The 11,855-nt window shown below is 57.4% G+C and overlaps 2 protein-coding genes across 2 annotated transcripts in view; one reads left to right on the top strand and one right to left on the bottom strand.

Moving 5' to 3' along the window:
* Catsperd (catsper channel auxiliary subunit delta) overlaps nucleotides 1-8,911 on the top strand; it is a 40,609-nt gene extending 31,698 nt beyond the window's left edge. Inside the window, exons 17-22 of the mRNA XM_090340311.1 lie at nucleotides 210-262; nucleotides 2,839-2,913; nucleotides 6,004-6,132; nucleotides 7,112-7,280; nucleotides 7,950-8,107; nucleotides 8,581-8,911. Coding sequence (XP_090196437.1) covers nucleotides 210-262; nucleotides 2,839-2,913; nucleotides 6,004-6,132; nucleotides 7,112-7,280; nucleotides 7,950-8,107; nucleotides 8,581-8,875 — 879 coding nt within the window. The 3' untranslated portion in view covers nucleotides 8,876-8,911. The remainder of the gene's footprint in view (nucleotides 1-209; nucleotides 263-2,838; nucleotides 2,914-6,003; nucleotides 6,133-7,111; nucleotides 7,281-7,949; nucleotides 8,108-8,580) is intronic.
* A 905-nt stretch (nucleotides 8,912-9,816) lies between these two features.
* Prr22 (proline rich 22) lies at nucleotides 9,817-11,520 on the bottom strand. The gene is made up of 3 exons (XM_090328932.1): nucleotides 11,323-11,520; nucleotides 11,172-11,237; nucleotides 9,817-10,925 (listed from the first exon to the last, which is right to left on the bottom strand). Exons 1-3 carry the CDS (start codon nucleotides 11,435-11,437, stop codon nucleotides 9,832-9,834), a joined length of 1,275 nt encoding a protein of 424 aa, XP_090185058.1. The 5' UTR covers nucleotides 11,438-11,520; the 3' UTR covers nucleotides 9,817-9,831.
* Nucleotides 11,521-11,855: the final 335 nt, after the last annotated feature.

Here is an 11,855-nt window from a genome sequence, read left to right as displayed (position 1 = left end):
CTGCCTTGCTCCCCGTGAAGTTGGTGGCTGACTGTGTGGTGGGGCTGGATTCAGGGCCGCCAGAGCCTGAACTGTAGAGGCCTAGCTGTGTGGCATTGCAGACGCACCAAACCCATACCAGGCCATGGGGAGGACAACCTTTGTGGGTGTCCCTGTGGTAGGCTGTAGGGCCACACTGACTGACTGTCTGTCTGTCTGTCTGTCTGCAGTCGACACTCATCTCCGTGGGCTGTGACTTGAGGAAGAAGATCAGGGTGCAGAAGTGAGTGGCAGGGAAGGACAGACCACTACGGGTGACGGGTGACGGGTGACGGGTGACATCAGATTGTTATTCTAGGGATCCCATGTTTGCTTGATAACCGCTGAAATAGTCAGTGCTCAGGGCTTAGTGTTCAGTGACTGCCCAGTCTGAGGCCCTGGGCTCACCCCAGCACCCAGAAAGCATAGGTAATGAGAGCCGCCGAGCCTGCCTCGGTTTCCCAGCTGCTGCTTCCATCTTTCTTCTGTTTGAGTTACCTTCCTCCCTGGTGCTTTGCTGGTTCCAGTTCATCTTCTAGCCCTTTACTTATTTGGATTAGCTTGGTTGGGGAATTTGCTCGTATAGGGGGTTGCGGGGGGGGGGGTGCACACACGTGTGTGCTGGTACTGGCGCTTGGCCTCAGGGTCTAGGTGCTCTGTCGCTGAGCCACAGCTCCATTTCCAGCATTTTGCTGGTTCATTAGAGATAAGCGCCGCATAGATGTTGCTGCCCTGGCTTCCAACCGCAATCCTCGCCTGTGGGGCTGAGCAGCTGTGATTACCGGGGTGAGCCATCGGTGCCTGCCAAGAATTTTAAGCCCTTGATAAAAAAAAAAGGGGGGGACGGCTTGTATCTCAGAAAGTGCCTCCTGAGACTCTAAGAACAACTTAAAATAACACAGTAACGCTGCAGGGTGGCTACGTGCTGGCTCAGGGGACTTGGGGGAGCAGCATGGGGCGGAGGGGGGCGGCGAGCTCAGCCACCAAGGCCTGAGGAGGACGCAGGACATGCCACACCTGCCCTGTCATTTTTTTTTCTGCCCTGTCATGAGTAGGAACACTTTGTATGTTGGACAAAATTCCTTGGGAAAGTGGGGCGCAGTGGCTCCCGCCTGTCATCCTAACTACACAAGAGGCTGAGATCTGAGGATCACAGTTCAAAGCCAGCCTGGGCACTTAAGTCCCCTGAGTCTCTTCAGTTAACCACCAGAAAGTTAGAAATGGTGCTGTGGCTCAAGGGTAGGGGGTTAGCCTTCAGCTGAAGAGCTCAGGGACAGCACCCAGGCCCAGAGTTCAAGCCCCATGATCCACCAAAAAAAAAGTCCTGGGGAATCTGGCCTCTGGGGTGACAGGCCCAGTGTGCAGGAGTGGGGCATGGGTGTGGGCGGCGATGACTTCCTCCTAATGGACACAGAGCATGCCAGGAAGCAATGACTCAGTTTCCCCTCTAGCTTCCTCAAATCAGGTGTCCCTAGTATCTGTCTCCGCTGTTAGCCGCCATTACACCTTTTGGGGGCCACTACTGCCTGAAAGGTTGAAGACACTCCTGCCTCCACCCAGGGTAGATGCAGGGCTCAAGAACTTCCCCACCCCCTACCCCATCCCCTCAGCCACCCCCCCCCCACACACTTCCCAGCTCCCGCCAAGAGAGGGCAGAGGACACACGCCCACCTCTCCACCTCACCTGGGGCACTTAGGACAAGGGAAACAATGCAACAGAGCACAATGAGCTGCTACCCTGGCACCTGGCACCCTACACCCAGGCCTGGGGAGGTGGAGGCCAAGGATCACGGAAACCAAGCTGGGAGCACACGCAGAAACTCTGTATCAAAAACTAAAGAAACACAAAATTAACAACCTGGGTTCTTCACTGGTAACAAAAATATCAACTTAATGGAGGAGTGGAAGGCGTTATCAGTGCAGGAAGCCTGGCCTGCGGCAAGTATAGCACTTATCTATAATAAAAGTTGTACTCGAGCCAGGCGCCCCCGTGGCACAGGCCTGGCATCCCAGCTACTCAGGAGGCTGAGGTCTGAGGATCATGGTGTGAAGCCAGCCCAGGCAGGAGAGTCTGCGAGCCTCTTTCTCATTTGCCAGTCCTGGGGCTTGAACTCAGGGCCTGAGCATTGTCCTTGAGCTATCCTCAAGGCTAGCACTCTACCACTGGAGCCACAGCACCATTTCCAGGTTTTCTATATATGTGATACCGAGGACTCAAACCCAGGTCTTCATGCATGCTAGGCAGGCACTCTACCACTGGGCCAAACTCCCAGCCAAAAATTAAACTTATTTTTTTTTCCAGTTGTGGGACTTGAACCCAGGGCCTGAGCACTGTTCTTGGACTTTTTTCTCAAGGCTAGAGCTCTACCACTTGAGCCACAGCACCACTCGTGAGCTTCTTATCTGCAAATAACCACTCAAAACTGGGAAGTGGCTCTTTAACTCAAAGTGGTAGAGCACCAAACAGAATAGTGCAGGGGTGGTGCCTAGGTCCCAAGTTCAGGCCCCATGACCAATTAGGAAAAAAAAAAAAAATGAGTAGCTCAAGTGATAGAACCCCAGCCTTAACCCAAGAAGGTAAGTGAGAACCTGGGTTCAAGCCCCAGTACTGGCAGACACACAACACAAAGGAAGGCTGGCAATCCTGTAATGGCAGTGTGTGGCTCCAGGACCCCCTCCCCTCCCTTCCCTTCTCTCTCCTGCTCCTTCCTGCTCTCTCCCAAACCAGCTGGGAGGGCTGGGGTCCCCATTTCCCTCCACTTCAGCTCCAGTGTCCATTCCTCGTGTGGCCAGGCTGCTACTCACTCTCCTTTCTTTCAGCAAAATCTCTGCCTGCTCCAAGGGTATCCTGAACGCAGTGGAGCTACAGAAGAACTACACCTACATCCTTGAAAAGTGAGCCAGCCCCTCCCCCGCCCGGGCCTCCACCCTTGGGCCTCCCTTCCCCAGGCCTCCTGGGTCCCTGCTCCAGCCCAAGACCCCTGTCTGTCCCAGCAGGATGTAAAGGGCTCATCAAGTCAAGGGGGGTGAGGTAGGGGTGGGCTTTGTAGTGCACACCTGTAGTCCCATCCCCCAGGAGTGGAGGCAGGAAGATCTCACGTTCCATGCCAACCTGAGATGTGCAGTGTTAGAGGAGCCCCACCCCACCCCGGCCACCGCGGGGTGCCTTGTCTGGAGGAGGGTCTGCACTGGGCCAACCAGCTGCTGCAGATGCTGGCAGCAACCATGTGGGGGGGGATGAATGTGTGGGTGTGTGCACAGCATGTGGGGTGCCAGCTCCCCACTCTCAGTTGTCCTGGCTGAGCCAGGGACCAAGGCAGAGACCTGATGGCCAGACCCCAGTCAGTCCTGCCTTAGATCCTTGGCTCCTTTTCCTTTTCGTATGTTGAGAGGGGGTCTTGCTGTGTGGTCCAGGCTGGCCTGGAAATGGCCATCCTCTGGTCGCAGCCTCCTGAGTGCTAAGATTGCAGTGTGACCACAGGGCCCAGCCTCCTTCCCTGCAGTGTGTGTGTGGTGGGGGGTGTATGTGTGTATGCATGCATGCATGCACCACTCCTGGCCTGGAACTCAGGTCCCAAGTGCTATCTCTGGACTTTTTCAAACTCAAGGCCGAGGGCCGGGAGTTTGGCCTAGTGGTTAAAGTGCTTGCCTAGCATGCATGAAGACGGGTTCAATTCCTCGGTACCACATACATAGAAAAAAGCCGGAAGTGGTGCTGGGGCTCAAGTGGTAGAGCTCTAGCCTTGAGAAAGTCCAAGGACAGTGCTCAGGCCCTGAGCTCAAGCCCAGGACTGGCAAAAAAAGAAAAAAAAAAAAACTCAAGGCCGGTGCTCTACCTCTTAGGCCATAGTTCCACTTTTGGCTTTTTAGGTGGTTAATTTGAGATGTGAGTCTCACAGACTTCCTTGCCCAGGCTGGCTTCAAACTGACATCCTCATATCTCAGCCTCCTGAGTAGCTAAGATGCCAGGCCTGAGCCTCAATTAGTGCCTGGTTATATGGTTTTTGTTTTGTGTTGGTTTTTATTTTTATTTTTTTTTTTTGCCAGTCCTGGGCTTGAGCTCAGGGCCTGAGCACTGTCCTTGGACTTTCTCAAGGCTAGAGCTCTACCACTTGAGCCTCAACACCACTTCCGGCTTTTTTTTTTTTTTGTATGTATGTGGTACCGAGGAATCGAACCCGGCTCTTCATGCATGCTAGGCAAGCACTTTAATCACTAGGCCAAACTCCCGGCCCCTTGTGTTGGTTTTTGTTTTGCCAATCCTGGAGCTTGAACTCAGGGCCTGGATAGTATCATTGGACCCTTCTTTCAAGGTTAGCGCTCTGCCACTTAAGCCATAGCATTAGTTCTTGCTTTTTCTGTATATATGGTACCAAGCTTCATGCATGCTAAGGCAAGCACTCTACCACTAGGCAAACTCCTGGCCCAGATGGCCAATTCTTTTATTCTTTTTTTTTTTTTTTTTGTCGGTCATGGGACTTGAACTCTGGGCCTGGGCGCTATCACTGAGCTCTTCAGCTCAAGGCTACCCCATCCAACCCCTTCCTGTTTTGTTTTGTTTTTTAATTAATCTTTTTGTGGTATTGGGGTTTGAATTCAGGACTTCACCTCTGCCAGGCACAGGCCCAACCACTTGGGCCACACCTTCAGCCATGTGTTTTTGTGCTTGTTTAAATGAGATTAACATTGAAATCTGTGAACTCTAAATTAAGATTAGTTTCCTGTCATATTGTGGGTGAGCTTTGTCCCATCATCAGTTGCTGGCCTGAATAGAACAAACACTGGCTTGCCTCCTCCTATCCTGGCCATACCAGGCCAAGCCATTTGATTGAAGCCATTTCCATCTCTGTCTGTCCATCCTTCTGTCTGTCCTTACTTCCTAGGGGAATTCATTCTAGGGTTCATGGTTCCAGAATCCCCCACCAGACAGGAAATCCTGGGCTGCTTGGGTCCCTCAGACACTGTGGCATGGCAGTGCCCACCCACATGCCTTAACAAGTCTGTGTGTGTTCCTGGGTGTGTGGGGACAGGGCCCTTCGGGGGGGGGGTCACATACCACACTCTGCCTCCCTGCAAAGCCCTGAGGCATCACAGCTGCATTACCTTCCAAATGCCCCCATGTGTGCAGGGCATCTTGGGAGAGTGCTTAGTGAAAATTAGAGCCAAGAGCTGGTAGCTCACTCCTATCATCCCAGCTACTCCAGGCTGAGATCTGAAGATCCCAGTTCAAAGCCAGCCCAAGCAAGAAAGTCTGTGAGACTCTCATGAGTCATCAAAAGAACTGGAAGTTGAGCCTGGAGTGTGGCCTAGTGGTAGAGTGCTTACCTAGCATGCATGAAGCCCTGGGTTTGATTCCTCAGAATCACATACACAGAAAAGCCAGAGCTAGGGCTGAGGCCCAAGCGGTAGAGTGCTAGCCTTGAGTGAAAAAGCTCAGGGACAGCACTCTGAGTTCAAACCTCAGGACTGCCACAAAAAATAAAGTAAAAAAAAAAAAAAAAAAAAAAAAAAACCACTTCACAGGCCAGACACTGGTGGCTCACGCCTGGAATCCTAGCTACTCAGGAGGCTGAGATCTGAGGATCTCAGTCCTGGGCAGAAAAGTCTGAAAGACCCTTAATGCCAATAAATGTCTCAGAAAAAGCTAGATTGGCGCTGTAGCTTAAGTGGTAGCACTTTAGAGTCTCAGAGACAGTGCTCAGACTTTGAGCACAAGACTGGCAAAGATGATGATGATGATAATATAATAATAATAATAATAACTTCACAGAACAGCCAAATCACATTGAAGTAAATGCCCAGGCACCTTGGTCTAGCCAGCTGGACCCACAAAATCGCCCAGCAGATGCGGCTCTCCCCTCCCCTCCCTCAGGGCCACCCACCCTCCAGCAACATGATCCCTGAGGGCCAGGAGGATCCGGGCTGCTGGGTGGGCATGGAAGCAGGGGCACCCCTCCACCTCCACTCCTGCTCTGTCTTCCCAAGGGAGGCCTATGACCCCAATTTCCTGGGTCACAAGGCCACCAACGACCTGTTTGTGACCTACCCATACAAGGAGCTGGGCTGTCCCCGCCTCGTCTATTTCAACACCCCCTGGAAGCCTGTGGTGGAACTGTGAGCATCCCCTGACATGGCCCTGCCCCTGCCTCTCTCCAGCCCCCATGCACATGGGCCCCCACCCCCCTGCAATTAAGCCAAGGCCCTGATGTGGGCAGGATTAGTTTTGCACATTTTCCTGTGCCCAGGCCCCCTGGATGAATGCCTGGGCTCAGATGGACATGGGGTGGGGGGTGCACTTTCTGATCTTGTTTCTTCCTTTACAATGTCTCGGGGGCTGGCAGGCTCTGGAGGATGCATAGGAGTATGTGGGTCAGGTGGGTTTGGCAGAAGTGCAGACATAAGACACCTACACCCCAGCGTGGTGGCTCACGCCTGTCATCCTAGCTACTCAGGAGGCTGAGATCTGAGGATCAAGGTTCAAAGCCAGCTCAGGCACAAAAGGACCTGAGACTCACTTGAACCACACCTGTAGGCTTTTGTTTTTTGCTTTCTTTTTATTTTTCAAGTAGGGTCTCAGGCTTTTGCATCCAGCATTCTCCCATCCAGCATTCTCCCACCTCTGCCTTCTGAATATCTGAGATGACAGTCACAGGCCATTATTCCCAGCTATTTGGTTGAGGGGGGGGTCATTATTATTATTATTATTATTATTATTATTATTAGCCAGTCCTGGGCCTTGAACTCAGGGCCTGACCACTACTCTACCACTTGAGCCACAGCACCACTTTCAGCTTTTTCTATGTATATGATACTGAGGAATCGAACCTGGGTCTTTGTGCATGCTAGGCAAGCACTCGACCACTAGGCCACACTCCCGGCCCTGAGATGGGGTCTTTATAACTCTTTGCCCAGGTTGGCTTCAAATGGCAACTTCCCCTCCCTTCCCTCTCCACCTCCCATCTACCAAGTAGCCAGGAGTCTTCACCCAAGAAGTGTTCCTGTCAAAAGGTCCCCTGGGGCGTTTCCTCCCCGCCCCGTGGGAGGGGGTGGCACTGGCAGGCTGGGCACCTACAGCTTCCTCTCTGGGTGGCAGGTGGCAGGGGGAGGAGCTGCAGGAGATTGTGAAAGCGGAATACGTGCTCCTGGAAGTGAACGGGCTCTTCTCCTACTCCTACTCGCTGACGGCGGACACCGCTCGCTGCCTCACGCAGCCGCAGAACTGGACCACCGTCAAGCAGCACTCCCCCACCTGGAACCGAGAGGTGAGGGGCTCCGCAACATCCCCAGTCCCGCAAGAGACCACAGGGAGGCCATGCTGCCCACAACAGGGCACCCCAATGTGGGAGAAGGGAGATTTGGGGGGATGTCCCTGAGCTTTTTTTTTTGGTCTGTCGTGGGCTTGGATTCTGGGCCTGGACGTTGTCCCTGAGCTCCTCAGGTCAAGGCTACCCTTGAGCCTAGCCCCACTTGCATTTTCTAGAGGTTCATTGGAGATAAGAGTCTCAGGTCCTTTTTGTGCCAGGGCTGGCTTTGAACCTTGATCCTCAGATCTCAGCCTTCTGAGTCGCTAGGATGACAGGCGTGAGCCACTGCACCCGGCTCCATCTTGGGCTTTTTGTAAAAGCACCAGCCACACTGGGTGGGCTCCTGGTATCAAGGGCCCCCTGTCCACCTAAGCTCCTGCTCTGAAGTATGAGCATGGAGGAGACTCTCCACTCACTGGGGATCTCGGGCGAAAGATGGAGGTTCAACAGCAAGTGTCAGAACACTGGCGTATCGGCGGATCTGACAACCCTGAGCACGCCTGCCCAGGGCCTCAGAGGGAGCCGAGGATGGAGGCTGCTGGCCGCCCTACCGGGGGTCTCCCCCTTGGGGCTGTGGAGCAGGCGTGGCTGGGGCAGGGCCAGGCCCAGCTGTGTCCCTCCCCCCAGAACTACGTCAGCTGCTGGGAGCCCAATGAGGAGGCGCCTCTGCTGTGGCCTGAGGCGCCCTACCAGATCCTGGGCGGCCCCACGGACAACCAGGTCATTTTTGACCAACGGAATGGCATCTACATCTTCTACCTGTCCATTGTGGACCCCTACTACAGGTGAATCTGCACCCCTACCTGGGGACTCACACACACACACCCCACCCCACCCCGGCACTGCCTCCTGCACCCCCTGCCAGGCCTGGCTGAAGCTCCAGAGCCCTAGAGGGGTGATAGAATCCTGAGCGCCGTGGTGCTGTCCCACTCAAGGCTAGCTCTCGACCATTGGAGCCACAGCTCCATTTCTGGCTTTTGGGGTTTTTGTCAATCATGAGGCTTGAACTCAGGGGTCTGAGCCATGTACCACTTTTTTCTGTGTATGTGGTACTGAGGAATCGAACCCGGGACTTCATGCATGCTAGGCAAGCACTCTACCGCTAAGCACTCTACCCAATTGGAGAGAAGAGTCTCTTGGACTTTTCTCCTGGGGTTGGCTTACAACAGTGGTCCTCAGACCTCAGCCTTTCCTGTAGCTGGGATGACAGGCATGAGCCATGGGCTCCTGACCTGGTCCCCGGCGGCCTCTCGTGCAGCTACTGCCACCTGTACACCACATTCAGCATCTACGTGTACGGTGCCTACCCACTACCACTGGTGCCGGCCGAGGCCTCCATCTTTCTGCTGGTGAGCAGCACGCTGCTGTCGCTGTGGCTGGCCTACGCCATCCCCAAGCTGCTGCACTCGGAACGATGCTACCACTTCGTCAGTGTCATGGGGTCTCTGGGCACCACCTGCAGGGCGTTCTGCGCCTGCTCCTGGTTGAGGCGCTTGCTGCACAGGATGAGAGGCAAGTCTGAAGCCAGCCCAAGCCCCCCTCCCCAAGCTTAGCCGGGGCCTTGTCTCAAAATAAATGCTGAAGTGACAATGTGGAGACAACTGTGGTCATCAGAAACTCTGTGTCCCGCCACCCCTCTCTTTGCCAGTCCCAAGGTTTGAAGTCAGGACCTGGGGGCACTGTCCTTGAGCCTTTCTCAATACTAGCACTCTACCAATGGAGTCACAGCACTGCTTCCGGCTTTTTCTATGTATGTGGTACATGAGGAATCGAACCTGGGTCTTTGCGCATGCTAAGTTAGCATTCTACAACTAGGCCAAACTCCCGGTCCCTGTTTTCTCTTTGTCATGGTCTGTGCTGGTCCTGAGACTTGAAATCTGGACCTGGGTGCTGTCCCTGAGCTTCTGGCTCATGGTTGGTACTCTACTACTCAAGACAGTCCCAGGGGCGCTGGGGTGGTGGCCTAGTGGTAGAATGTTGGCCTAACATGCATGAAGTCCTGGGCTCAGGTCCTCCGTACCACATACACAGAAAAAGCCGGGAGTGGTGCTGTGGCTCAAGTGGTAGAGTGCTAGCCTTGAGCCAAAGAGACTCAGGGACAGTGCCCAGACCCTGAGTTCAAGCCCGGGACTTGGTTAATTGAAGACAAGAATCTCATGGACTTTCTTGCCCAGGCTGGCTTTGAACCTCAATCCTCAGATCTCAGCTTCCTGAGTAGCTAGGATGGCAGGCGTGAGCCACGGGTGCCCAGCGAGTGGGGTTCTCTGTGACGTTCTCACAGGGGCCCCCAGACACCCCCAAGTTGCTGCGGAGGCAGAAGCGATAGTGTGGCTGCCTGGAGAGGCTGGTTGACCGGGGTGCGGTGCCAAGCGCTGCGCCCGGGCCTGCCTGGAGTGCTGCGTTGGAATGGCACAGGGCGGTGGAACCAGACACCAGGGCGCGGGGACAGCACCCCCACCTCGCCCGGACACGGCCGCGACAGGAGACACGGGTGGAGCGCGAATGCGGTTTAATGCGGGGACAGCTCCCGGGGTCTGCCCGGGCCGCGCGGGGCGGCGCTGGCCGCGGCCCCGGCCTGCTTGCCCTTGCTGCCGGCCTTGCCCTTCTTGGAGGCGGAGGCGGCCTTCTTCTTGCCGGCGGGCCCGGAGCGCGGGGCCGGGGCGGGGGCCGGGGCGGGGGGCGCGGGCCGGGGCGGCGGCGGCTCCTCGTCCAGCGCCTTGAAGTTGAAGAAGTAGTCCACGTGGGACACGGCGTCCAGGATCTCGGGCACGCTGTAGTCGAAGGACAGCAGCTCGTCCGGCAGGTGCAGCGAGCGGATGTCCGAGCTCGAGTCGTCGCCGCCGCCGCCGCTGTCGGGCGCCGTGGGCCCCGATGCTGGGGGCGCCGATCCCGGGGGCCCCGGCCCGGTCGCGGGCTCCGTGCGCCCCGGCAGGCAGTCAAACAGCCGCATGGCGTCCTCCAGCAGCACCTTGTCCGGCAGCGCCAGGGCCCGCGCCGCCTCGGGGACCGTGGCCTCGCCGGCGCCCAGCGCTGCCGCCTCCACCGTGGGCGCAGCCCGGGGCTCGCCCGGCGCTGGTGGGCATTGTGGGCCCGGCCCGGCCGCGTCCCCGTCTGGGGGCTCCTTGGCGGGCCCGGCGGCGGGGGACGAGGGCTCCAGGGACCACGGGGCTGCCTGGGGCCCGGCGGCCTTGGGGGGACCGTAGGGCGCGGGAGGAGGCGCCCCCTCGGCGGGCAGGGCCAGGGCCGGCAGGCCCGGCTTCCCCTCCTTGGGGGGTGGCATTGGTGCCAGGCCCTCCTTGAGGAGCTCCACAAAGCCAGGGGTCCCCCCGTCCCCCACGAAGCCCAGGGCCCCGGGTCCCTCCGGGGGGAAGTAGGGCAGGACGTACTGCAGTCCCCCCGGCCCCGGCTGGTAGTGGGGGTCCGGCGGGGGTGGCCCTGGAGTCTTCAGGTAAGATTGGGGCTCCAGCAGGTAGCCATTAGGCACGGCGGGGCCCCCAGCTACTGCCAAACGGTACAGGGGCGCTTGGCCAAAGTCAGGGGTGGCCCACTCGATTCGGTAGATACGGGGGTCGAAGAAACAACCGCAGGGTGCCATCTGGAAGCCTGTGGGGTGGCAAGGAGGGCGGCTGAGCCACCCCCCCATCACCAGTGCCTGCAGCTTGGCAGCCCAGCCGGTTCTCCTGGGCCAACGGCCACTCTGGAGCCAGGCCTTGACTTGGGGTGCCTTTGGGGTGGGGTGTCACAGGCAGTGTCTGCTAGGTACTTGGGGGACAGGGGCTCCTGGGCTGTGCTCTTGGGGACCAGCCCTGGTACCCCAAGCTGGGCAGGATGGGGTTGCTGTTGCTGTACCTGCCGGGGGACCTGGAAACGCGTCCTTCTCTGGGTTTGGGGGTGGACACGGGAGATTGGAAGCGGCTGTTGACAAAGGAGCCAGCAGGTGGGGTGTCAAGCCCCCTTGACCACACCACGGGCGGCCCCCCCACCTGCCACCCCTTCATACCCACGGCAGGCAGCGGCTCAGGCTGGGCCCCCATCCCCTCTGTGCTGCTCAGGCCCCGGGGGCTGAAGCCTTCCTGAGGAGCGGTGGGAGGGTAGAAGGGTTTGGGGCGCTGCATGGGAGGCAGCGCTGGCCCCCGCGGGCCTGGGGGTGGCAGGTGGGAGCAGAGATGGCCTCCTAGAGAACAGGCAGTCCCGCTGGGTTCTGTTTGCCCCGTTGCTGTGGGCAACGGGTTCCAGAGCTAGGACGGCCCCTGGCTGGGTTCCGGGGTGGGGGTGGGTGGGAGACCGAGGGGGCCCCAGGACACCCCGACTGACAAGCCCCGGCCAGGCCTGGTGTGGTGAGCCATGGCAGCTCCAGGGAGGTGGCTGAGCTCCACAGTCCCCTCCGTCCCCATCCCTGCTGCCCCAGAGGTGTTCCCAGGGACAGAGAGGGTGGGCTGCGGTGACTTGCAGGTCACGTTCACTCCCGAAGGACCCAGAGGGCCAGGAGTTCAAGGCCATACAGAGAGAGCCTGACCCAGAAATCCACAAGAA

Source organism: Megascapheus bottae, chromosome 1 (genome assembly GCF_031878675.1).
Source record: "Megascapheus bottae isolate mThoBot1 chromosome 1, mThoBot2.hap1, whole genome shotgun sequence".
Lineage (NCBI taxonomy): Eukaryota > Metazoa > Chordata > Mammalia > Rodentia > Geomyidae > Megascapheus > Megascapheus bottae.
This window is presented reverse-complemented; position numbering and strand designations above follow the sequence as displayed.